General features: G+C 40.8%; 1 protein-coding gene across 1 annotated transcript; it reads right to left on the bottom strand.

Moving 5' to 3' along the window:
- Positions 1–27,947, bottom strand: SLC35B4 (solute carrier family 35 member B4). Its single transcript, XM_017532521.2, has 10 exons — positions 27,510–27,947; positions 20,520–20,633; positions 17,823–17,925; positions 15,761–15,810; positions 13,000–13,081; positions 12,733–12,793; positions 11,126–11,235; positions 10,194–10,269; positions 6,730–6,805; positions 1–5,414 (listed from the first exon to the last, which is right to left on the bottom strand). The coding sequence occupies exons 1-10, from the start codon at positions 27,584–27,586 to the stop codon at positions 5,168–5,170; spliced, it is 996 nt and encodes a 331-aa protein (XP_017388010.1). The 5' UTR covers positions 27,587–27,947; the 3' UTR covers positions 1–5,167.

Here is a 27,947-nt window from a genome sequence, read left to right as displayed (position 1 = left end):
GGCAAAACATTTTATTCACAAAATCTCCCTTTCCTCCTTAATTCTCTGCTCAAACAACTCTTAAGGCTGGAAGCCGATGTTTGATATTTACACAGCTCAAAATCTGAATACCCACTAATGTCTTGTAGCTGTTCTGCATGTACTCTACTGCTTTCTATTCCCTCCTACCCCATCATTGTTCTTAAAACCTAATGGTAATACTGAATGAAGAGCTCAGACGGGATGAATAAAACCCCCGCCATCCCTCCCTGCCACATAATTTGTCAGGAAATCCTACTTCTAAAATCATCCTCTCTTTTCAGAGAATGAGGCCATTCTCTGGAATGAAAGCAACTGGCAGAGAAATGACTGGCAATCACAAGTGATACACAAAGGCATTTTTATTGCGCTGGGGAAAAACCACTACTGCTCTCTTTGGTTCACAAGAGTTTTCTATACATTTCAAGATTCAGTAAGTCAGTGTGCCAAAGGAATTATTACAACATCTGTCTCAGAAAATATTCGTATGTCTGCTTTTCTTTTTTCACCTCTCTCTGGCTCCCTTGCAACTTGCCTCACTTGATTAAAATTGACAAATTTTGGTAGGATGGTTAGCAATGTAAGTAGGTAAGGCTCAGGGGAGGTGTCTCAGTGTGACACTGAGAACAGACTGGCAGACAGTGATCTCCAGGCATCAGTATCCACCACCGCAGAAGCTAACTGTACCAGTTATGGAGATGTTAAGGGTGGGATGGTCACCCCGGGCAGCCTACTTCAAAAACTTTTAAGAATCTTTAATGTTCTAATAGGGAGCTCCTTGTACTTTCTTCCTGAGCATCAACTACGTAAGGTGCTAACTACACAATGCTCTTCCCTCCTACCACCAGGCAATCTAGAGAGCCAAAAGTGAGGTGGCAGGCTGCACGCCGAGCGACCGCTGGTGTGCATTCTCCTAAGAGTAGTTCTTCTTTCTTTTGCTTGGAATGTTAGGAAGGTTTCCCCTTATTTGCTTTCTTGCCAGCCAGTTGATGAAGAGTGGGAACAGGTATCAGGAACCCTCAGGTTTCCCAGAACCTTGAGGGAAGAAGAGATTTGGCAAGCATTCATTTATTCACGTAACATAAGCCAGACACTATCCCAGGTGCTGGCGATACAGAAATGAATGACATGATCCCTGGCCCCTTCCATCGTTGGAATGTCTACTAGGAAGAAGTTGCTGGAAAAAGACAGTGTGCTACAAAGCCAGGGGGGCCCAGTCTCCCACCCCAGCTTGGTACATACTGAACACATTCAAGGCTTATGACTAGTTCTTTTACCTACAAATATTGTTTACACACATTTTCAGATGTCACACCAACCAATAATAAGGAATGGATTTTACCTACATTGACAGTTCTTTCAACCTTACGAGTAAACTGCCACAGGTAAGATTCAATCACATTTTTCAGGAGAAAGCTATTGAGACCAGAATGCTTTGGTTATCTAATAAGAGTGGAACGACTTACAGTGCTATTTACTCCAGGCAAAGAGAAACAAAATACAACAAACATAGGATCTTGATTTCAACGTGGTTCTCCTCCATGTGCATTTCCCTATCTGCTGAGGTCAATGCCAACTGGTCTACCAGTGAACATGTCCACCAGCCCAGAGCTTACTCATTGGTTTATAATTATTTCTGACCCAATGTTTTTTTACTTCTTCTCTCTATAGGTATCTGGCACAATTGAGTGAAGCCAGTTAATAGAAGGGTAAACATAGCAAAATAAAAAAAGTATTATTTCCCAAATAGAGAGGGGAATGATGGTAGAGATTCTCATATAGAGAAGGGAATGATGGGACAGATTCTCAGCCCCACTTTGGGCTGTAAAAGAATAAACAAACATTTTTACCTTAACCCTTCAAGTTCAACCTCATCTACCGATATGACATTCACATACTCTGCCAGATATTCTCACTCTCATAAATGTACCCCCTCAATATCAATGCTTATAAGAATGTATAACAAAATGCATGCTCTGCAGATATAAATACTCTGTAAAAATCCACAAAAACATCCAGAGGCCCCAAAGAATAGAGGCATAAACAGATATAAGATGATAGGTCTTTCTTAGCAGAAAACACTGCAAGTGAAGAAACTGCAGTGAAGAAACTGCAGTGAAGAAAGTGGGGGAAGGAGTTCAGAAGTGAAACAGAGGAAAGGTGCTCATGAGACGACTGCAAGATATTTATTGGAATCCTTTAAAAACATCAGGCCATCTTCCCAGAAGAATAGAAGAGGTTTATTCTGGGTGGCACAGATCCATTCAGCTTTCATGATCTTCCTCCGTAGCACTGACCAAATTAAGGTACTGCAGCGTTTCATCGTGGTTAACTGGATGGAAAGGAGGAAAAAACTAAAACAAAACCAAGTATTTGGATTTTGTCTAAATACTTTAGAACTTGATACAAACGTATCAAGTACATTAATGGTTGTTTTAGTTGGACGAAAAAGAAAACAAAGAATCAAAAATAAATTACTAATAAACATGGAAAAGATAACATTTCTAATATGACAATAGTTTTGACAAAAGATATGTAGACATTAAGCTAAGACAATTCAAACATCTACCATCTTCTGCTCCCTTGTCTGTTACACTGCCAAGCTGTTCAGCAGGCACACAGGTGCACATACACATACACTATTTTCTGGCTAGTGTCCTTTGCTATTTGATCTTTGTTCTAGCATAGAGTTTTGGATGTCTTAAAGACTAAACTCTTTGTAAACAAACTACATTCTCATCTCTGAAGCGCAAAATTACATGGTCTTGACCCAGAGAAAGAGGAGAGACATTTACTTGACATTTCTCTTCCAGTTAGGTATGAATCTGATCTACAAAATAGTTTATTTACCCTTTTAATAAAGGTTGAAAAAATGTCCACCCTGGATTGAAAAATCAGTTAACCAAGGGAAATTTTTTTTTAAGAGCAGTTTTAAAAAGTATTAACTGCTGTGTATTAGACATATTTCCTTACATCCAGCTACTAGAGAGAAAAAGCAGTTCCCAGGGCATTTCGGGGTTTCTGCTTCTATATGTGGTCATCTTGTATGAGTGCTCTAATCTATTCTCTGTGCGTATATAGCCTCCTATCCATAAAACTAGCTGAGGTATTCACGCTGAGATGAATACACATGCTCTAAAACCAGAAGCTAAAACCTAATTGACCCAAGTACCATCTGGGTACATCAACACATACCCAATAATGAAAACTTGTAATGTTTTCATCAGCAAAAAACGGGTGATATTATGTTATGTAAGGCTGTAGCCTATTAAGAGTTCAGAGACTCCAGATATGTAGCAATCAAATCGCCTCTAGGGACAGGTTCTTCTATTAAGTAATAAGAAAAGTAGCTTTTGTTACTTTTAAAAGGTTATTTAACACTTGGATATTTCTAGCACCATCAATTCCGAGGGACTCCACATATTTCAAAGCAAGTGGCTTTTGATCCTATGAATGGGTTCACATCTAATTCAGCATCTTTCAGAAGAGCCCATGACTGGCTCTAGAAAACTGCCAATGTCCAGAACAACAAATGACTCTATAAACTCAGTGATTTAGGTGGAGAAATAATATTCGTATTTTAAGTTACAAAAACCCGAGGCAGCTTAAGTGACTTTTCTCCAAGCGACCTGGTGACTCTTGGACATTTATCTTCACTGCCATTGCTCAAATCCATCAAAGAATAGCTCTGGACAGTGGAATAAACATAACACACCATGGAATGAGCCCAGAAGACCTGGAGAGCCACGTCTCAGTTTAAGAACACAATGTGCACACCACACACAAAAAAGTCTTTGTCTATAGGCAAAAAGAGAAGTGGCCAGTGAGTTCAGCTGCTTCCGGAGGAGCATGTACTGCTATGTAAGGTCCCAGCTGAGTGAAGAAAGGGGATAGAAAGTGCAGCCACTTCTGTGCCTGTCAATCACAGACTATACAAGAGCACACACAAGCTATGCATATTACAGCAATAGCTTTCCTCCCACTCAAGACTGTCCCATGAGAGGAAAACTGGACCTCTGAAATGATTTGCAAAGAGAGGCACGTTTCCACATACAATCAAGCACATCCAACCATCCTCAATACCCATGGGGAACAGTAAGATACCTTATAGGACAAATAGGTAACTTTCAATTGTAGTTGAGGTTTGACCTGATTTATACACCACACCCAACTCTCTGTCTGTGCATCCCCTGACTGGTGGTGATTCTATCAGAGTCGTCAGGCAGAAGGGAATCTCCTGGTGGTGAAAACTTATCCTCCCACTAGGGACCCGCCCTTCTGCCCTGTGAGTGCCTGGCTGGGCCAGCAGGGGCAGCCATGGCTCTCGTGGTGCTGAATAGGGCCAACTGCCGCTGGGCCATCCTGCTGTCACCACCGTGATGGGCTAGGTAAAGGGCTTCCTGGGCTGCCAGTCCGTAACAACCTTCCTTTCTTTTATCACTGTGCCTGCTGTGAGATGTGCTACACAGCTGCCTCAATCACAGAAAGCAACGTATAGAAGAAGCATCTGACTTTTGCATAGGAAAAAAAAAAAAGCAAAATGTGGGAAAGAGGAGTCCCACCAGTCTTGCTCCAGTGTTACTGGGACTTGGCTCATGGGAACATCTGTTTCCTTCCCAACTTGCTGGAGGAGGTCCAGCCCTGCTGTTACCAGTGCCTCAGTTTACTTGGCCACTCCTGATACCTGCAGCGTCTGACTGACTGCGAGGTGCTGCTGAGGAAGGGAAAGGTGACGGGAGACAAAAGGGATGAGGCCACAGGACAATGGCTGCTGGGGCAGAGATGCATGAGAACAGCAATAGAAGGGACAATCTTTTCCAAGACCATGGACAATAAGCCAGTAGTTCTGGGGACGCAGAATTCAATAAACAAGAATAATACTGAATATTTTGGTAAACAAAACAGAAATAAATGTGTGAGCTGTTTAATAGTCCAGAACTGCTCCTTTCTCTACTTTAGGGCTGAGGGGTTTCTACTGACTCTACACGTGTTGGTCTGTATCGCCACGAGCAAGGTGAGAAGTCCCCTCCTCCCGAAGACTTCCTGTCGCACGGCCGGGTAGCTCGGCATTAACAAAAGCGAATCGGTGGTCAGATCTTCACCGGGTCCCTCCCTCACGACGACACCGTTCTAATACTGCAGGCAGGCCTCAGTTCTGCTTGTTGTCCTTCTGAGGCTCACTTTTTGTGGTCCCTAGGTTGTTCCACACCTCTGTGTACATTAAGGTCCCAATGAAAACAAACGAGGTGCCCAGCCAGTGCCACAGGGTGAAGGGGTTCCGGAAGTACAAGATGGAAAAGATGAGGCTCACAAATTTGCGTAGGGTCACGACGAGCGTGACAGTGAGGGAGGCACACTCCGTTGTGAGGATGAACACACCCCGGATGCACACATACCTAGAGCAGTGGAGTCAAGGTAGTTTTCTGTAGACAGTACTTGGGGCATCAGTGGGAGAACCTTCTGCCATGGTCCCCAGCTTAACTTCTGAAGTTCTAAGAAAACATGAAGGTCTTCTATGGCAGCTCTGAGGCTCCTCCTGGGGAGAACCTGCAGAACTCCTGCCATTCCATTTGTGGGTCCCAATTCAAAACTACCTAAAAACCCTCCTAATTCTTATGTTGGAGTCTTCCTATAGTTATAATGACAGACACCCCCAAGGTAATGACAGAGGGTAACTGGGAGTGTTAGTAAGAGTGATCCCATTCACCTTTATTTATCTTGCCTCCAGCCCTTCTATCCCCTCCTCCAGAAAGGAACTCTATGGCAAATATAGGAGCAGGAGCTGACTTCAGAGGAATGAGGTCAATCTTGATTCGTTTCACTATTTCAAAGACAACAATATTTTTATAATGAACGTAAGGTCATTCAAAATAACCATTTAAAAGAACAAAAGCTTGATTACTTTGAAAAAAAAAATTTTTTTTTTTTTTGAGACAGGGTCTTGTTCTGTTGCCCAGACTGGAGTATAGTGGAGTGATCAAGCTCACTGCAGCCTTGATCTCCTGGGCCTGAACAAACCTCCCATCACAGCCACCTAAGTAGCTGGTAATTTGAAATTTCTTTCAGGACTTTGTGGCAGCTTGTTATAACTGGAAATATCTCAGGACACCCAAAAAATCCCAGGTAGAAATCACAGATGATTCATGCTATACAGTAGCTTCTTGTTTGTTTGAGACAGAGTCTCACTCTGTCATCCAGGCTGGAGTGCAATGGGACGATTTCAGCTTACTGCAAGCTCCACCTCCCGGGTTCAAGCAATTCTCCTGCCTCAGCCTCTGGAGTAACTGGGAGTCAGGCACTCATCATCATGCCTGGCTAATTTTTATATCTTTGTAGAGATGGGGTTTCACCGTGTTGGCCACACTGATCTCAAACTCCTGAACTCAGGTGATTCGCCCACCTCGGCCTCCCAAAGTGCTGGGAGTACAGGCCTGAGCCACGGTGCCGCCACTACCGATCGACAGACTGCACTTCCACTCAGAGCACTTCCTTCCGCTGCCCTATGCCTTACTGACCTACTGCACCACTAACATCTCTTCTGCCCGCTACAAGGAGTTCCCTGCATGGGTTTCTTTGTCTCCAGCTTACTGCAGAATAAATCCAGTGAAAATCAGATTCATTTGAACACACCGTTAGAAGAAAAGAATGACCATTTCTATGCCAAAAGAACCGGAAGATGACACAAAGGTGACAGCAGAGTCCAAAGGATACTGAGTGATGACGTTCATGAGGAGGTAGAACCACATGATGGGCAGGGTCACTCCGATGACTGGAACTTCATATAGCTCTGCAGAGATTACGAGAGGATATAGCCATATCACTTTTTCACAGCTGAATTTTTCTTATTTTTAACAGGGTAATACAGATGGAACCTAATAAGAACAGCAACACTGTTTTCCGTGCAAACAGAATTGGACCACACATCACTTTACTTGCCTTGACTCCAGTCTATATCAGCCACCAAAGTCATTACGATGGTTTCTTAAAACAAATAGTTGTTTTAATTTTTAAGTAAATGCTTTACTATTTGCCTGAATAGTATCTCCCTTTACAAAGAAAGACTGTGAAGCACGGAAAAGTTCAAAATGATACAGCCTTAACTGGCAATTGACACAAGAGGAAAGGCAGCTAGTAACTACATACTGTTTGGAAATATGTTCGATCATACTAGTAATTACAGAATTCTGAAGCAAATAAGACTGTACCATTTTATAGCTACTAAATTAGCAAATTCAAAATTTATTTATTTATCTTTTTGAGACAGAGTCTCACTCTGTCATCCAGGCTGGAGTGCAGTGGCGTGATCTCAGCTCACTGCAACCTCTGCCTTACAGGTTCAAGTGATTCTTGTGCCTCAGCCTCCCAAGTAGCTGGGACTACAGGCACATGCCCCCACACCTGGCTAAATTTTGTACTTTTAGTACAGGTAGGGTTTTGCCATGTTGGCCAGGCTGGTCTTGAACTCCTGACTTCAAGTAATCTGCCTGCCTCAGCCTCCCAAAGTACTGGGATTATAGGCTATAGCCACCATGCCTGGCCAATTCAAAATTTATAAATAATATCTTACTCTGGTAAGGTAGAATGGAACTGGCAACCATAGGTTGGTGGCAGTGTAACTTGGTGTCATTCTTTAAAAAATCAATTTCATAATCCTTATTGGGGGTATATAAAAAGTATTCCTACCCATCCTTCAGAATTAATCCTAGATAATTCAAAAGAAGAAAAAGGTTCTGCGTTCATTAAAGTACTGTACATTATAAAGAATAACTCTGAATCAAAATCAATCAAATGCCCAATGATGGTGCAATGGCTATATAAACAAAGGAACTTTCATTAGAGGAGACACTGTACGTTTGATAAAAACAAAAATCATGGAGATTATATTGCCATATTAAAAAACTCAGAAAAAAAGTAAAAAACAAATATAAAATTATATCCACACAAGGATTACAGCTATGTCAGAATCTCTATAAACAGACATGGTCTAGAAGAAAACCAATAAATATAAAATTAGCAGATATCTAGGTTGATGGAACTAGACATCTGTGAATAACTTTAGATATATTCTTATGTTAGTTTCAGGCCAGGAGTCGTGGCTCATGCCTGTAATCTTAGCACTTTGGGAAGCCAAGGCAGGAGGATCCCTTGGGCCCAGGAATTTGAGACCAGCTTGGGCAACAGTCTTGTCTCTATTACAGTACACATACAGCCGAGCACAGTGGCTCATGCCTATAATCCCAGCACTTTGGGAGGCCAAGGCAGGTAGATCACAAGGTCAAGATATCGAGATCATCCTGGCCTACATGGTGAAACCTCGTCTCTATTAAAAATAAAAAATTATCTGGGTGTGGTGGCGTGTGCCTGTAGTCCCACCTACTTGGGAGGCTGAGGCAGAAGAATCGCTTGAACCTGGGAGGCAGAGGTTGCAATGAGCCAGGATTGAGCCACTGCACTCCAACACCACACACACACACAAAAAACAAACAGAAACCAAAAACCACACAAACATACACACACTCACTCTCATTCTCTCTCTCTCTCTCTCTCTTTCTTTCTTTTATGTTAGCTTTATATAATGACACCTGCACAGTAAATTTGTGGGAGGATATAAAATAAGATGAAAGATAACAAGGACATAGGAATCCTCAAAGCGTCTGTTTTTTTGTATTGCTAAATTATTTTCAGGTTTTGAATTATACAGCATAATTTAAGAAGTTCTGATACAGTGATGCTGAGATCTGGTAAGAAAATAAACATTAATTTTCTTTCGCCAAAAAATGTCATTCATACACACACACACACACACACACACACACACACACTGTACACATACACAGAAAGGCTAATTTTTGAAACTTGGTTCTGGGTCAGTGGGCAATGCCAATAATCTGGTATTCTATTGCCTTTGATATATACTTAGAGGTATATCAAAAACATAACAAATGTGATTACTAATTTCAGGGAAACACTGTATCTCTGAAGGAAAGATACAATGAATATCACTTAAAATATTTTGATGAATATTTAGCTCTCTTGAAAAATTCACGAATCCCAGATACTTAATCTCAAGAAAAGCGAGAAGGAAAATGTATCTTTAACTTGGAAATGATTCTGAAGAAGGCAGATTCTCTAAAACATTTTATCATAAATACCTAGCTCTGTGACTTTTAGAAGCAGCATTCTAATAACTAAATCAATTGCATGGAATTTGACATTTTTATTTCAACAGCCCTTTGCTATGTGGGGCTTCTCAGAGATCTTAAAAACTGTTGTGTTAATATGAGGAAATGATTATTTGAGTAATTCAGAGTCTTACAAACTTTCTTACATGCTACCTTCATCACATTTTTGGGGACTGGGGCAAATGGGAGAGGCAACACTATAAATGCAGAGAATAGTCCTAACTTCACCACTCACGCTCACATGGCAAACAAATGTTTACTGAGCACCTACCGCCATTCTACAAAATGTGCTTAAGCATTCAAGGTGTGTGCAACATAAAGCCTTAATTCTAAAAATGTTTACTTGTTCCTTGTGTGTTCAATTTGTCTATATAATACTCTTTTAGTAGATAATCAGCTCATATAAGTGATCCCTTTCAGGTTAACCGACAATCTATAGCTAATTTATTAACTTGCCACTTTAAAAAGTAATAGCTAACTTACATTAGATGCTTGAAACTAATTTTGCTTATTCATCTGCTACCTATCTCTTCTGTAAGTAGGAGAAAACCCTTGTCATCATTGAGCGCCCCTCTCGCTCTGCTCCATGGCAGCTTGGGCTGGATCTGTGAGCAGCTCTGTCTTTCATGGCAGAGAAGGATAAACAGCAGTTGAGAGAGCTGGATGGCTGCCCAACTTCGCAGGGCTCCAGTCTCTGCAGTGTGCTGTGAGTATTCATTTTTATTCTCAAAACATCGAACATTTCACATTCAAATGCCAACACACAAATTCCAAAGCAAAACAGAAAACTCAAAGATATTCTTTTACTTCATTTGTAAATAATTGAGAAACGCCTGTAAAAGCTTTTGCTGCTGCAATGACTGGAAAGTGGAATGGAGACATTTTCAAAAGGAACACATGATTTGAATAAAAGGCCGTGGTCAAGTCAAGAGTGAAACTGAGACTCTGCCTCAGAAACTGTCAGGTAATTCTACTGTCTAACCCCAAACTCACCAGACTTATTGAATAGAACTGCATGGTCATAAATATCAGAGGCCAAGAAGACGAAACCAGGAAGTGGAAGGGCGTGCTATGGAAAGGAACAGGTCACATAAATTTCAGTGCCAAAACATTACAGAATAACTGGAGTAGCTTTACAATGATTAAAAGTTGTACGCGTTATTTGACAAGCAATATAAATAAAAGTAAGTTAGACTTCAGTTAAATGTATACAGTGCTCCTTGACCACGTCACATCGTATGGCAGGATATCAACTCTCAAATTATGGTTCTTGCCCTTATAGGGTCTGAGGGCCACCACAGACAAAGCAAACAATGAACCCAGCATCCTTTCCCCAATAACAGGGAATGGAGACATTTAAGCACATAGTCATTCTGCACAAAAGAATTTGCTGCCGGGCGCGGTGGCTCACGCCTGTAATCCCAGCACTTTGGGAGGCCGAGGCAGGTGGATCACGAGGTCAAGAGATCGAGGCCATCCTGGTCAACATGGTGAAACCCCGTCTCTACTAAAAATACAAAAAATTAGCTGGGCATGGTGGTGCGTGCCTGTAATCCCAGCTACTCAGGAGGCTGAGGCAGGAGAATTGCCTGAACCCAGGAGGCGGAGGTTGTGGTGAGCCGAGATCGCGCCATTGCACTCCAGCCTGGGTAACATGAGTGAAACTCCGTCTCAAAAAAAAAAAAAAAAAAAAAGAATTTGCTAAATGTGCAGACACAATTTAATTCACACTGATTGACAGTGATCATCTCATGTAGTGAACTGTGGCTCAGAACCCACAAGAGCATCCCATCAAAACTGCCTCAGTCTGTGCATCTGAAAGCCAACTACTAATAATATACCTTAACTACATCAGAAGAATGGTATAGTTCACTTAAAGTAACATTTTACAACTTAGGAATTTTCATGTTCAAGAAGTTGCTTACGTTATAAAACAAAGCCTCCTTGGAGTGTTTCCCAAATCGTTTGTAGAGAGTCTCTTGGAATATACCCATCCTTGCTGACATCAGGAGAGCAAAAGTCAGTGCCCCGATACCTAGAAAACAAACATCAGCTTACAAGATACCTGCATTTGTTCATTTCCAGATGTTTTTCTTGAAGAACATTGTTTAATGTCTTGCAAATATTACAAACTAATTGCAGAACATGTACAAAATTGTAAAAAGAAATAAAAATACGTTATTACCACCTAGTCCTTTTCAGCTTTCTACATCTCCTTATGTATTCATTTATGTAAATTTTTTTACACTAAGACAGGATCAGATGGCATATGGAATTTCACATCTTGTTTTTTTCATAAGCTTTTGCCTGGACTTTTCCTTCAAATCAGTCATTAAATTTTTTTCAGAAGAACACTTTTAATGACGATCATATGGACGTACCATACTTAAATGTCTTATGAGAATGGTTATTTCCAATTATTTCATTATTAAAATCAACGTACATCCTTGTATACAAATCTTTAAACAAATGTTGATATGCTTTAGGATAAACTCTTATAAGTGCAATTACTGACTCAAAGGCTGTGGACATTTAAAAAAATATAATACACAATATTTTTCCATAAATGCTGTGTCCATTTATACCCAAACTATTTTTATTATATAAAAATAGTTGTCTTACTGTACCCTCAGCAGCAATGAGAAACCATTTATCATCTTGCCGATATGATAGGCCAACATAAAAAGGTATTACATTTGGGTTTCAATTTGCATTTCTTTGATTACCAGACTAGTGAGGCTGAACCTAAAATTGTTAGGCACTACTATTTCCCCCATGGACTATATGTACATACACTTTGCAAATTTTTCTCATTGGGTATTTTTCTAATAGCTCATAAGGATCTTTCTAGGTTACAAACAGCAACCTAAAGAGACAGTTTCAAAGCCAAGAAGCAAGGAGAACATAGTTCTTTTCATCGCTATTTCTCTTCCACTTGGTCAGTTTCAATCGTTATTGTTATCACTGAAAGCTCCTGAAACGAGTCTCACCTCCATATCAAACAACATGAGAACAAAGCTCTATAGGAGTTGCCTATTTAATTTCACAAAGAGATCCTTATATTTTAAAAACTTCCCCAGGAGATTCTGATGATCAGTCGGGTTTAGGAACACTGCCATATGGAACAGCTAACCTCTGAAGAAAATAAGGCTTTAGAAATGAGTCCCTTGGAAATGTAAAGAGTCGGTTGCTCTAACATGCCCTGCAAAAGCTTCAACTCGGCAGACAGATCGTGATGAGACGGATGATGTTCAAAGAGTCTGATGGGCAAGTAGACACACACTTGTCTTTCTACACCAGTGGCAACCAAGAAAAACATGGATCCATGCTGTAGAACATACTGCCACGAATGCGGGCATTTTCTTTTTTTCATTTCTTGAAAAAGGTTCGGAGATATATGATCCCAGGTGCCTCTCTTCCAGGGCATAATTTGTTGAGCTGAAGCTTCTTGCCAAGAAACATGTCTCTTAGGAGAAAACTCAGCAAACACAACTACAGAGGCAATTAGCTTTATTACAATTATCGTACTTGCCTAGTAACCACCATACAAATGCCTGGAATCCATCATTCTCACTCAAGCTGGACTGGGAAGTCTAGGAAATAAGAAAATAAACTAGGTACAGAGAGCAGAACTACATGCAAGACGCCGACAAACAAGGGAAACATTTATGTTACCCATTTCCCTCCTTTCTTCTCTTTCAGAATCTTTGTATTACATAAGAATTTGAATTTTATTAATTGCCTGGTAACTGGGCGCTAATAGCAAGTAGTGAAATAAAATGATTTGCGAGCTTCTTACCACCTGCTTTGCTGACATAAAAGTGCAAATAAATATCCCCACAGACACCAGGGCGATGGAGGTATATTTGAATATACTGTATCTGCAAAAAAATAAGAAAAACACCTTAGGAAAGCACAGATACGAATTTCCAAGTGATATTTACAGTCAGATGGTGCATGAAAATACAAATCACTAAAATATGACAGACAGGATTACTTTCCAGCAGAGTCCACAGAAATATGTATATGAATGAATCAGGATACTGACTGGTTTCTAACTGACACTTTTCCTTGGTACTGTTCAGTCTGTTTCTAACGCTTTGTTGACCAATTGATTACTTCATCAGGAAACAAAAACAGAAACAGACCAGGGGTGACAGTTGCATTCTGCTCTCAGGAGTCCAAACGAAAGCCTGACCCAGTCCTTACTAGGATCTATTGCTTTTCCTGTCTTCAGGAGGTCCACATCTGTGTCCTAAGACACACTATCCAAGTGGAAGAACAAGCTGTCAAGTGCAAGTAGCAAGATTCAATACACAGAAAATAATCCAGTTATCCACTCTCTGCAGGAGGCTTATTTTTTTAAATCTCTGAATGATTTAATGTTGTTTTAAAATGTTGGCATAGTTGGATAAGGGGAAGGATATTCCGTTTATAGAACTATGAGCAGTAATAACAGTAGCATTTCACACTAACTAGTATCATTAGCACCCTCTCAGATTCTTGGTGATCAAGCAAAAGTCCTCAGGCAATGATTAAAAGACATTAAACTAAGATGATGAACCATCCGAGGTTTTCTACTCAAATACATAGTATTGTTCTGGTCACAGTATCTCATAGAAGGCCTGTAGAACTAGGTAATAAGGAGAGAAAGGAACTAAAAGGGCCAAGAGGACCATGCTAGAGAGGGGTCGGGGGGGAAGCAGGTGCGAGGAAAGGTACAGTAAAAAATTATGCACCTCTTCAGTCTGGAAGGATCATGCTGAAGAGGTTTACAACTCAGGCCAAGAAAAAAAAATAATGAAAGGCATGGGTAAGGTGAACATAGATTTGAATTTCAAATCCTGGAATGAGGAGCACAGTGAACTTGAGGGCTTCTACCCAAGATAAAAGGAGATACGAAGTTACTAATTCACTCTACTGGAAAGTTATGGAAATTCCTGCTCTAAGGGAAAGAGATATGTATAGAAAAGAGTCAAAAGGCTTCGACAGATACAAGATGACAGACTCCAAACAAGTTCTTAAGGGCATCAGATGCTTGAGAAAGACCCCTAACATTTTGGGGCAATATCTGGAGAATACAATTCCTCTTATTACATTTTCTTTTGTATCCTCGTTATGAGACAGAATCAAAGGTTGTGAAAGACCATAGGCCTGTCTCAAGGTGAATTCTACACTACAAGTAGTATGGTGATCACTTCAAATGTAATAAACCTGACCATCACATGTATATATTTTTAAATACAGAGAACCAAGAAGAAAGAAATCAACTACTGTAGTACTTTTCGGGGAATTCAGAAGCCTCAGGAGATAAAGTGTCCATGATACAGAGCCTAGTGGGACAGGACAATTGTTCTTTTTGTGACACAGCCCTTAACACTTAATAACTCTAGGTTCTCACATTCTGAATTGACAGCTACTTTCCAAGCTTGTATAGAGAGCTTGGGGCTGGATAATGAATACACTGAAAAGTTGCCATCAACTTGTATAATTTTGGTCTTAAAAGTGAACTTTCCCTGAGAAATTTCCCAAACTCTATGTGTTATCTCTCACTAGCATCCTTCCTCCTTAGGAGTGAGGGGTGAGGATCAGAATGAAGGTGAGAGACAAATATGTTGAAAAACCATCCCAGGTACTTCTGGTATTTCCTGCCCCTATCCCAAAGATAGCCATTGGTGACGGTCACAAAGAACAGCCCTGAACCTTTCATTCCATCTTCTCGGCTATTGGGCCTTTGTTAGGAATTTCCTTTTTAGTATGTACAACCATTCCTTAGTTTGTTATGTTGTACTGAAAAGTGTCTTCTAGGGCAGCAGCATCCCATGGAATTTCTGGAATATTAGAAATGTTCCACCTCTGGGCTCTCCAACGTGGTCACTGCCAGCCACATGTGTCTACTGAGCATTGAAAATGTGACTAGGAATTTGAGACCAGCCTGGATAACATGGCAAAACTAATCTCTACCAAAAATACAAAACAACTAGTTGGGCATGGTGGCGCACACCTGAGGTCCCAGCTACTTGGGAGGCTGAGGTGGGAGGATCACTCGAACCTGGGGGGTGGAAGCTGCAGTGAGTCAAGATTGTGCCACTATACTCCAACCTAGATGACAGAGTGAGACCTCGTCTCCAAAAAAATTAAAAACAAGAAAATAAGGTGACTAATGAAACCGAGGCACAAAGTATTTAATTTTCTTTAATTTTAACAATATAAATGTAAATGTAAACAGTTGCATGTGGCTAGTGGTGACCATAAGTGCACAGTGAAGCGCTCTATCATCTCTGTCAGCTGGTGTCACAGGTTAGTACGACATTAAAATTCAATGACGCCAGGAGCTACTCAGTTCTACACAGAGACACCACAGGTGGGGCCTCTTACCTGGTCAGCTGCTTCAGGACATTGCATGATTAGGCCTTACCGGTACAGAAAGAACTAAGAAAAGAGGTCGATGGCCAGGAACAAACATCACTATTTTGGGACAAGGAATTCAGATGACTAGCTTATAGACAGGGGCTCAGGATATCATTTCCATACAGAAAATATAAAAGTATATTGCTTACCTTTTCTTCAAAATGATAATTCCTAGGATCATGTTGGCAATTAGAGAACCCTGCAAAAGGAGACAACAGTAACAGAGAGGTTTAGTGCACTAGGGCAAAAAACAACACAATTCGAGATGAACAGGAACACGGGCAAGGGTAAAAACATGGAACAAAGGAGGCTAGGATAATAATTAGTAGGATTTAGTTGTTCTTATGATGGCAAAAGTATAAGCCATAAAAATCTATTATGATGGCCGGGCACGGTGGCTCATGCCCATAATCCCAGCACTTTGGGAGGCTGAAGTCAGAGGATCACCTGAGGTCAGGAGTTTGAGACCAGTCTGGCCAACATGGTGAAACTCCGTCTCTACTGAAAAATACAAAAATTAGCTGGATGTGGTGGCGGGCGCCTGTAATCCCAGCTACTCCAGGGGCTGAGGCAGGAGAATTGCTTGAACCCAGGAGGCAGAGGTTGCAGTGAGCCAAGATGGCACCATTGTACTCCAGCCTGGGCAACAGAGCAAGACTTGGTCAAAAAAAAACAAAAAACAAAAAAAAAACTATCATGTTAAAAAATAAAACCTTCTAAAAATGACAATGAGAATAAAAGGGATCAATTCTCAATACAGCTCTTATCAGTCCTCCTTATAGGCATGTCTTGCATCCCATGAATACTGTATTTTTGTATTTGGTTGAAACAAATTCGCATATATGTGGACCCATGTGGTTCAAACCCATGTTGTTCAAGGAACAATTGTAACTGGTCAGTCCTGACGCTAGGGCTAGCAGAAATAAATGTTATCATAGGCTTATTTTTGTCAAAATTTCCATCTACTTAACTTATAAGAGCTTTTAATAAAAGCTTCTCCCCATTACCCACACCCCCTACCCCTGACCAGTTTTAATGGAAAAAGTCATGCAAGAATCTCTCTCTTCTCTAAAAAGGTGACAATCAATCAACAGGTGTTTATTGAAAGTCTACTATGTTTTCATCGCTTCGAAGGTCACCTTAATTATTATAATTAGCTTTGGAAAGTCCCTTCGGGAACAGTACAATCTCACAAAAATCTCAGGCCACATGGAAATGTTATCATCACAATTCTCAGCCTTTTGTGCCTGGACTGCTTTGGGAGAAACCCTACCTTCATCAAGAATTTCCCCTCTATTATCTCAAGTCTCTGCTTAAAAAAAAAATCAGAAAAGACAAGTAGCTCTTTCATGCTCTAGAAGTAAATGTAATTTTATGGAAGAAAGAAACAAAGAGTAAGTGATAAGAAATAAGTTAAATAACATTAATAGCATGTTTGAATATAAAATTAAAGAGACGGGGGGAAAAATGAAGGTAAAATGTTTCCTGGGAAAATTTTAATTTTCTTTTAATTAATCACTCATCAGACCTCAGATGAATAAAAGTATACTATCCACTTTGAGATTTCTTTTTGCTTTTCTTTTTTTTTTTTTAGACAGAGAGTCTCGCTCTGTTGCCCAGGCTGGAATGCAGTGACACAACTCGGCTCACTGCAACCTCCGCCTCCCGGGTTCAAGCAATTCTCCTGCCTCAGCCTCCCGAGTAGCTGGGACTACAAGCATGCGCCACCATGCCCAGCTAATTTTTTTTTTTTTTTTTTGAGACAGAGTCTCACTCTGTCACCAGGCGCCAGGCTACAGTGTAGTAGCGCGACCTCGGCTCACTGCAACCTCCACCTCCCGGGTTCAAGCAATTCTCCTGCCTCAGCCTCCCGAGTAGCTGGGACTACAGGTGTGCGCCACCACGCCCAGCTAATTTTTTGGTATTTTTAGTAGAGACGGGGTTTCACCATGTTGGCCAGGATGGTCTCGATCTCTTGACCTTGAAATCCACCCGCCTCAGTCTCCCAAAGTGCTGGGATTATAGGCGTGAGACACCGTGTCCGGCCTCTTTTTGCTCTTCTTCTCAGATGAAAGCCATCCTTGCTCACTCACTCACAAACCTATTCTTCTACCCAAGACCACTTACCACCTTTCTAGTTCTGCCATATAGTCAATCTATCAACTTTACACTTTTCAGAGGCACATGCACACGTGATCCAGCAGCACTTACGGATCTAAATATCATATGCAGGGGCATGGCAATGTTGAGATTCAGGGCATAGTTGTTCACCACGCTCACGGTGAAGAACATGGTTACCATTATGGCATAGTACCTGAAATGCAGACAGAACCGCATATCAAACAGAATCTAGGATTTCAAGAAAATCAAGTACAGGAAATACATATTTTTGGCTACAAAGGCATTTTGCGTATCTCCTCTGTGTTATAGGATTGCATTACTATTACCTGAAGTCAACTACTTAGCACATATCAAAATACTTCATAAAGCCAGACTAACATGGGAAAGCCTGAGTTATATATTTAAAGAAACACTATTTAACATTTTTCAAGTAGACATAGCAACTTAAAACAACTGTATTGATTCTTTGTAGATAATTTTCATATACCTGTGAAGAACTTGAAAATGACTGATTCTCTCAAAGACTTCCTCCATATACTTGTTTGTACTGTTAATTTTTGATGTTTCTAAAGAAAATATTTGCTAAGTTAAGAATTACTTTCAGCCTAGCCGCTGCTAAAATTTTCCGGCATTCTGAACTAGTGGCCTCCAAATTAATGAGGACATGATTTGACTTGTACAGATTTTTATTTAAAATTAGGGTCTCTGTTTTTTGGAAGTTCATAGGTCTTAGGAGATGATAACAGAAACAAAAACTTAAAAAAAAATCCAGTAACCCTAATAAAGGGATAAACATAAATGAGTATTTATGAACAGATGAATTAAATAATTTTACATTTGTATGTCATCACTGTGATCCAAAAATATATATAAGATGCCTTCTACCTATATTGGGCCTTCTACATATGAAACTGCCATTTTTTATAGATCAAAAAGAGTTGAATGTCAGAAATTTCATATGACTCAACTTACTATATTCAGTAAGAGAAAAAACAGTATTTAAAATAAATGGCTAAAGAATGCAGGGAAAAAGCAAATAAGGACTCCATATTCTTCAGGAAATGTTGATCTTTGAGATTCCCAACCATTTCCCACCTTTGCACATCTGAAGGATATGACAGCACTGAGTCCTGAGTGATCTTCCCTGAAAGAACCTATTCTGTGTTGCTGGTTAGGTATGGAGCCACACACCACAACACGCAGTCAAACCAAGGCTAAATTAATACAGTCTGGAAAGTTTGAGGAACTTGACAATGAACGCACAAGCAAAATTACCAGCAACAGCTTCTTCAGAGCTTCTAAATAATACACTATCGGCAACTTTACAAGGTTTCTTGCCAAATTTTCTTAGTTCTATCTTGAAGAGGTACCATTTAGAGTTTGTCAAGGTCTTTAAGGATAATTAACTATTCCACATTGCTTGCCTAGATATTGTTGATGGGGATGAATGACCTGAACAAAATTTTGCTTATGGCTTCACCTACAGAAAATAAAATAGCCACCACACATAGGACATGCATGGGAATATGGCTGTTAGGGCAAGGTCACAGAGAACCTCAAAGGACAGGCTGGGGAGTTTGGACGTCATTCAGACGTGATAACCACAGAGTGGGGCAACGTGATAAAATGATATTAAGTGAAATGGACAGATGAAGAGGTGTGAGGCAGGGAGGTCAGCCAGCTACAATGCTATTATAAAAGATATGGTAACAGGGTATAACTCCTGGTCTATGCTAGTGGTAGAAGGAATGGGAAGAGACAGTGGGAAGAGGTGGGAAAGGGCCAGAGGAGTCATGAAATGCCGGGGCTCTTACTGCGATGTAAATGCTGGCCTTTAGAGGCAGAAAGTTTTATGCAGATGCTGAAGCCAATGCAAAGCAAAAATTATCTAGGATATTTAGCATCACACTGGGAAATTTAAAAGTATAATATTACTAAAATTCAGCCGGATTTTCTATAGCATGCTACATGGGAATCTGCAAAAGAAAACAACGAAGATGGGCCTTCACCTTCATACTTGGATATATTCATACCAGAATGTCGCTCTCAAAGGAAGTAAGTGACACTGTCCTACTAAATACGCACAGTTGGATGAATTACACTTTTATCTCAAGTCATTCTCAGCAAGAAGGCTGAGTTTTCAATACATTGTTTATCACAAGAACTGCCCTGTTTTCTATTTGGCCCCATGAGTACAATTATGCAAATTTGGACTAATGGACTCCAGGTCTGGCATCCACAAATTCTGACTTCGTTTGCCATTCATTTTCTTTTAATTGAAGTGAAATTCACATAAAATAAAATTAACCAGTTTAAAGTGAAAAACTCAGTGGCATTTAGTATATTCACAAAAGTTATGTTACTACCTCTATTTATTTCCAGAAGCCATTCGTTTTTAAAAAGAAAAAAGGATACTTCTCTTTTAGAATGTTTGCTAACTTTACCAACACAGAAGGCAGCCCAAAATGTGTGGTCACACTAGGCCTTTTGACTAATCCTATACTAAATAAGCGCACGCGCGCGCAAACACACACACACACACACACACACACACACACACACACACACACGTCTCCGTCACAGTTATTTTAAATTTTGTGGCAGAAATTTTATTTTGGAAGTAGGCACCTGGGAGTTCCACGACATCTTAAATTCAGAAAATGACTTATTATTCTACTGATATCTTTGAAATAAAAATCTATAAAAGAATGTCTCATACTCCTTTTATACCACCTCTTTACTTTCTTAAAATATCCAAAAGCTAAAAGAGACTCTAGTGTGCCATACCTTATAGGGATAGCAGGTGGCTTCCTTCCCAAATCAGCTTCAAAGAGGAAACCTTCCACAGCAATAAATAAAAACTGTGCAAATGTCACAATGTTCCCACATCCTGGATGCTTCCTGCATAGGGAATAACAAAAAAGGAGGGGGAGGCAAAAATGGAGATAACACTAAAATGCATTCTAATTACAGGGCCAGAATAACAGGGTGGATAGATTGCGATTACTCAGTGTCCTTCTTTATCTCAATGTTCATAGCCTTTGTATCACATACATTTAGCACTGATCTCACAGAGAAGGTCAAGCTTTCTTATTTCACTCCTCCCTGCGTGTACCAGGCCATGAGTGAGAATTACTGTGATATACTGGTGCCTAGAACTATGATACAGCTTTCCTAGTAAACTGTAGGAAATTGGTCATGTGTTCTTATTGGGATCTTTGCTTCACCAAAAAGGTCTTTAATCAGGATCCTAGTCAGCTTAGGTAGCAAAGCCCAGGGACAGAAATACGCTCAGGTTTCCTGGAATGTTTATATATCCCTCCTGACCAGGAATCACCAAGACTGCTGTCAAACGAACAGGGGACCCACTGTTGATGATAGGGACATTACTTTAAATGGTGCCCAGAACAGGATAAAAATTGGTTCTTGGGACGGGAGGAATCTTACTCTTTTTATGATAAGAAAATACAAATATCAGTACAGTACCTGAACCAGTAGATACTGTATCTATAAGGGGGTGGCAGGGAACTAGGAAAATAATGTCTAAAAACTATTCTGGAGGAAGCCATAACGAACAAAAGGCTGAAAAACACTGCTGTAGTCTATTCTCCGCAACCCTTAACCTAGTGTTTTGAATATATTAGGCACTCAAAAAATGTTTGTGTAATTCAATAGATCCCCTTTAGTGATCTATGAAATGGTTGGGGAAGATTCCCCACATTCCACAGTGATTGTTAAGAACAAATTTACAAAGTTAAAAACTTCCTCCTGACATTCATCTTGAGGCACTCTGAAAATCAGTCATTAAAAATGTTCAGGTTTTCTTGAGCTTGTCTTCCATTCAGCTCGGCTCCATCACTGGAAGATGAACAGAGTGAGCAGTTATCTTTGCTCTCCTGAAGCTTCCAGATTTCCTATAATACCAATATTCACCAGCCTTCGTACTCTGTATTTTCATCTTGACCAAAGGCATTTACCTAAAGCTCGTGAAGAGAGGAATGTCATTGTATTCTTAAGTATTAATATAATGCTACTTATGAGAAATGATTCCATCCTTCATTGGTGGTATTATTATTATTAAACAGCAATGCCAAGATATACAAGTCCTTAAATATATCCATCAGGCACAAAAATAAGACAACTGAGGCATGAGCCATTCTTCTACCGAGCTAGGCTTACTAACTGAAGCAGAAGTCTTGCTATCTTTAAGCTCTGCTGCTTATGAAGGTTTCCTTGAAAACTGCTGCTTTCTATGCAATTCAACAAGTTCTCTTTTAGCACTTCTTATGTTCAAAGGACAAGGTAAAATGTTGCAGGAATCCATAAATAATCATGTAAGACATTTACCTCATTCAAGGAGCTAATTAAAACCATTAGCCTAAATATGCACAACAGAAGGAACTTTAACTCTAGATGGTTCGGTGCTTTGCAACTCTGGCCAGCCTGCTCTGCTCTTTAAAAATGGCCATGGCTCACGCCCCTAATTCCAGCACTTTTGGAAGCCGAGGCGGGTGGATCACCTGAGGTCAGGAGTTTGAGACTAGCCTGGCCAACATGGTGAAACCCCATCTCTACTAAAAATACAAAAATTAGCCGGGTGTGGTGATGCATGCCTATAATTCCAGCTACTCGGAAGGCTGAGGCAGGAGAATCACTTGAACCTGGGAGGTGGAGGTTGCAGTGAGCCGAGATTGTGCCACTGCCCTCCAGCCTGGGTGACAAAGTGATTGAGACTCTGTCTCGAACAACAAAACAACCATCCAACTTGCCCAAAGAGGCTCACTCTCCCACTTTCAGTTTGATTAGTCTGACCCTGGAATCTGTACTTTTAAAAGCTTTCCCCTTGATTGTCACATGCACCCAGGTTGGAGAAATACCAGTCAAAGTGCAAGGAAAGGGCTGAGAGTGTGTGTGTGAGTGCAAGTGCCACTGTGTATGTGAGGCACAGGTGGTTCTCAGGTGCTGACACAAGGTTGAGAACCACTATGCTCCATTGTGCTTAAAAGCACACACTGACATGCAAAATGCTGCTCTGTCACTTACTATGTGACAGCAGAAGTGAATTAATTTACCTACGTCAAGTGTTTTTATCTTTAAAATGGGAACCATATTATTGCCCATCTGTTTGATTTATGGTAGAGTAAGTGAGCCATCCCTGAAAAGCACTTAATGCATGCCTGCCACAGAGTGAAAAAGGCAAATATGATGACCATGATTTAGGATCTTGCATATTAAAAGGTCTTCAACCTTTAAAAGGTCTTCACCCTTTCATCAAGTTGACTAATTTTTCTCATCTCTAAAATGGAACTGACTTCATTGTTGTGGTGAGTATTCAATGAGAAAATATACATAAGTGCCGAGCAGAAGACTTAATCAAAAAAAGGCTTAAAAGTTTCCTTCTATGTTCTCCTTAACAAACTTAGGCCAAGTAAATTAAAGAACAATCATCAAGACCCAATTGTGTGTAGAGTTAGATGGCAGCTTCCAGGGAGCCCCCAACTTGTATGGGACCGGACCCCTGCCCAAGAAGTTGGCAATACGAGGGAGCCAGACATGAAGGAGGCAGTCAGAAGCCAGTGCCATAGCACGGTGAGGGGACTGACCAGGTCCCATTATCTTTGTGCTCTCACTTTCGGGTCAGTGACCCACCTTCATTTAAGCCAGAGAATGAATGTGAGGGTTCCAATGTGATCTAGAATCTTATAATTTCTAAGAAAGATAAAAAGAGATTTAAAAAATGATTCATTTTATATATGCATTCGCTATAGGATTTTTTAAAAGGACATCTTAGTATTTTAAAATTTGATCTTTATGTTATGGAGGTAGGTACTGATATTTCATTCCATTTCATCCCATTGCTAAAGATGCTGAGGGTCCCATGGCATTGTGTTAGGTGAGTCTCCCAGGGGTCAACGGCAAATAAACGGCATTTGGAGTTACCCTTAGCATTATTACTGTTACAGTTCAGTGGGGTTCGGTATGGGTTTTGGTACGGGTTTTTAGTTGTGCAATAATTACCACTATCTAATGTTAGGACACTCCCAAGAGATATTCCCTATCCATTTTGAGTCACTTCCCACTTCTTCCTTCTCCCAGGCCAGCAACAACCCTAATCTACTTTTTGTTTCTATTTTCACAGAATTTAAAAAAATCTCCCTAGTGTACCCGAATAATTCAATTTTTGAAAACCCAACTTATGAAGCCTTTGTGAAACACACTGTTGTATAACTACGGATGGAATTGTTTATTTTAACTTGAATAATTCATTCTAAAACTTCAGAGTAAAAACTTGGATCCCTTAATCTCTTGTTTTCTTGAGCCCTATTCCTCAGGAATTGTAATCACCAACTGCAAACAGTTTCTCTTACTTTGAATTCTCTTGGCAAAAATTCAAATTTTTATTTAAAAAAGTATGCAACTTTGAAGAGAATGAATTTGGCAGATAGTTTATGCCTTTTGCATTTCTTTTGCTGAATTTAGGAAACTTGAATGAAAAATAAAATGGGAAAAAAAATGTTTCAGCTTGTTTTCCTGATGTAAGACATGCAATATCTTGCCTAGTTAACCAGCTGATGTGTGTATATTTTGTTTCCAAGGTAGAATGTAAGCTCCCTAAGGAGGAATATCAAGGCACTCATCCATTACCACCTACCTGCTCTGTCCACTGCATTGTGTTTTATTATTGGTCCCAATTATAGGTATAAAAATCACAAAGGAAAGACTAAATTTGTTTTCCAATTTGGGGAAAATGTTTAAAAATGTCCTCTTCTGAGGGACAGCAGAGGGTGGGGAGTTGGGGAGGGATAACATGGGGAGAAATGCCAGATAAAGGTGATGGGCAGGAAGGCAGCAAACCACATTGCCACGTATGTACCTATGCAACAATCTTGCATGTTCTTCACATGTACCCCAAAATCTAAAACGCAATAAAATATATATATATATATATTTTTTAAATGTCCTCTTCTTCCTGCAAGTCACTTAGCATTTATATTTAGCGTTCCACTTGCTACTTATTAGGGCACCTAATGGCTCCAAGGCAGCCAATATAAAAAGCACAGTTCCTGTTCTATAAAAATTTATGGGCCTTCCACTGTGATGTCCCAAGATAAAGTCACAAATTCCAAGGCCACATCTACAAAGAACCTTAAGGCCATCTGGTTCAACTAGTTCTTATTTTATTGATCTGTAACACAAGAAGTGGCGACTTGTCTAAACAAGTTAGGAAAGCGCTCTATTCAGTCTGGGGTACCCCTGATTATTCGAATAAATGCACCTCCTCACTGCTTTATCAAAACCCATCATTTTATGCAAAAAATGCAGATTTACAAAAAAAAAGTAAAGATGAGTGATGACTTATTTACAAATTATTCAAAATATTTTAAATAGACTCTCCTATAATGCATTAAAATATTTTGTAAAATTAGATTCGTCCATGACTTTGCAGAAACAGCTCATAAAACAAATATACCTGTATTGAAACCGAGTGGTTGGAGAGAATGGCAAGCCCTACAGGTGTGCTTTAGGCTTTACGTGTGTATCTCACTGAATCCTTCAGAACTCTGTAAAACTGCTAGAACCATCATCACCATCACCCTCTTTGACAGTTGAGTCAGACTCAGGGGATCAAGTAATTCAGTCAAGGGCTCACAAACTAGTAAACAAGGGATTCAGTTGCTTGCATATTCTCATGTCATACAGCCTTTGGCAAGATTTAATTTAATGGCATATTCAACACAAATATTACACCATTATTCTCTTTCATTTCCATGGCTGGCCTGATGATATCACTTTTTTATATTTTCAAATCAATTGTTGCCAAAGTGGCCTTCCTTTAAAAGTGTATCAGCACCCGGGCGCAGAGGCTTACACTTGTAATCCCAGCACTTTGGGTGGCTGAGGCGGGTGGATCACGAGGTCAGGAGTTTGAGACCAGCCTGACCAACATGGGTGAGCCAAGATGGTGCCACTGCACTCCAGCCTGGGCAACAAGAGCAAAACTCCATCTCCAAAAAAAAAAAAAAAAAAGTCTATCAGTTGAATAAATTTTTTTTCACTTTTATATCCCTCACTACCTACTCCCAAGTCAAATAACAGATCTTTATCAATACCTTCTGTATAATATAACTTCAAGCTGTGTAACAGCAAAACTTAACCCCACAGAGTTTACCTGAAGTAAACTGGTTGCTTTGGGATAATTTAATCAATGGTATCAAATAAAATAAACTTCTAGTAGGCACCACATGAAGAACTGGATGACCAAAATCTATGAGCTGCTCCAGGTCAAAACTGGCAGGGAGGTTGAAAAAGGTACTGGACTAGGAGTTGAGACGTCTCGGGTCCTATTTCTGACTCCACCACTTACAAGTAACAAAAGGTCATCTAACTTCTTTGGACCATTTCCACTTCAGTAAAACAGTTTATAATTTGTGACCTATCTTCTGCACAGGATCGTTTGGATGATCAACAGAGACACAGGCTGAATATCTCTCATCTGAAAATCTGAACTCTGAAATGCTCTAAAAACTCTGAAACTTTCTGAGCACTGATATGCCACAAGTAAAAAATTCCACACCTGACACCTTTGCTTGATAGTTCAATGTATACAAACTTTAATTCATGTACAAATTATTAAAAATATTGTATACAATTACCTTCAAGCTAGGGTTATGTGTATAAGGTGTATATAAAACACAAATGAATTTGTGTTTAGATTTGGGTACCATCCCCAAAATATCTCATTATGTATACGCAAATATTCCCAAATCCAAAAAAACTATAAAATACAAAACATTTCTGTTCTTAAGCATTTCAAATGAAGGATACTCAACTTGAAACACGAGCTAGATAACACTATATATTGTTTTACGGAAAGGAAAAGGAGGCCCAGAGAGGCTTACTGACTTAAAAGGCTAGCCAGCGGATGGCGGAGCCAAGAGTGAAATTCACAACACTCAGCTTTTTAGTCCTGGAGCCTTTTCCACACCACCTGTTGTCTCTTCCGTAAAAGCTTCTAACCACTGAACTTTGCATATTCAAAGCGACCTCAAAGACCCCTCTCGGGTCACTTGGACTGATCTTCTACATAATTTTTCTTTCTTTTTTTTTTTTTTTTGCAAGCCACCTCAAAGAGCACTCTGGGGTTACCTGGACATAAATATCTGTTCTACCGCGTCATTTATGTATGTTTGGGCAAAGTACCCATAACCATCTCCAAGACCAATAAAGAAAATGCTTTGCAGGATGTCATAATAAAAATAAAACTTTCTTTGCAGCATGTACAAAGTCAGACTGCTTTATAAGTTAAAAAAAACTTCGCTCAAGTCCAGCCTGTGCCATTTAACAGGGTCGAAAAAAGAGCTGGAGTTGGATGGGAAGGAAGAGAGTGGTTTGATAAAGGAATCTTGGTTCTGACACTAGCTATCTGCGGACCTTGGACTGGTCATGTGAAAAACTCTTCAGGTTTTAATCCCCCCGAATGTGGAAAAGGGGTGACGACAGCAACACCCTGAGTGTTCCACTCGCAGGGATGCTTTGAAACTGTCAGGCGGGACTGCGACCGGTGCGCAATTTTGGGAAGCAGCGGACTCAGCGGGGTCCCAGGCTGCCCAGACAGGACGAATTGTTGGGGGCTCAGGCCGTCCCGTCCCACCCCGAGCTCCGTGGGCGGCGGGGTGGGACGGGGCGCGGGCGCGTCCCAGGGTCACCCCTCCTCCGACCCGCGGCTTCCTCCGACCCGCCCCGGGAGACCGGGTGCGGCCCGAGCGGGTCACTCACCGGGCCAGGAGCTCTAGGAAGATGACGTTACTGCAGCAGCCTGCGAACACCAGGCCCACCGCCAAGGCCGGGCGCATGGCCGGTGCAGGGCTTGGGGAGCGAGCGCGCAGAGGAAGCGCCCGCCTATAACGCTACCCCAGGAAGCCGGCCTCTCGCCTCGCCGCAGCGCAGCACATCGCACCGTCCGGAAGAGCCGCTCTCAATGGGGGCCGCCGAGGTCTCCCCTTCCCCCGCGGCCAACACCAACGTTGCCACCAAGGAGCTGTAGTTCGCAGTCAGCCTCGGTCCCATCCATTCGAGGGGGCGTCCGGGCACCGGCCAGACTACATGTCCCAGGATGCCGTGCGCCTTTACGTCTGGCTGCGACGTTCCCGCTTCCGCTAGGCAGCTCCGCCGGAGAGGACAGAGGGGCGAGGTGTACGGCATGCCTCGCGTGAT

The sequence above is a fragment of the Cebus imitator genome, unplaced genomic scaffold, assembly GCF_001604975.1.
Source record: "Cebus imitator isolate Cc_AM_T3 unplaced genomic scaffold, Cebus_imitator-1.0 Scaffold77, whole genome shotgun sequence".
Lineage (NCBI taxonomy): Eukaryota > Metazoa > Chordata > Mammalia > Primates > Cebidae > Cebus > Cebus imitator.
Note: the sequence above shows the minus strand (reverse complement) of the source record. Positions and strands in the feature narration are given on the sequence as shown.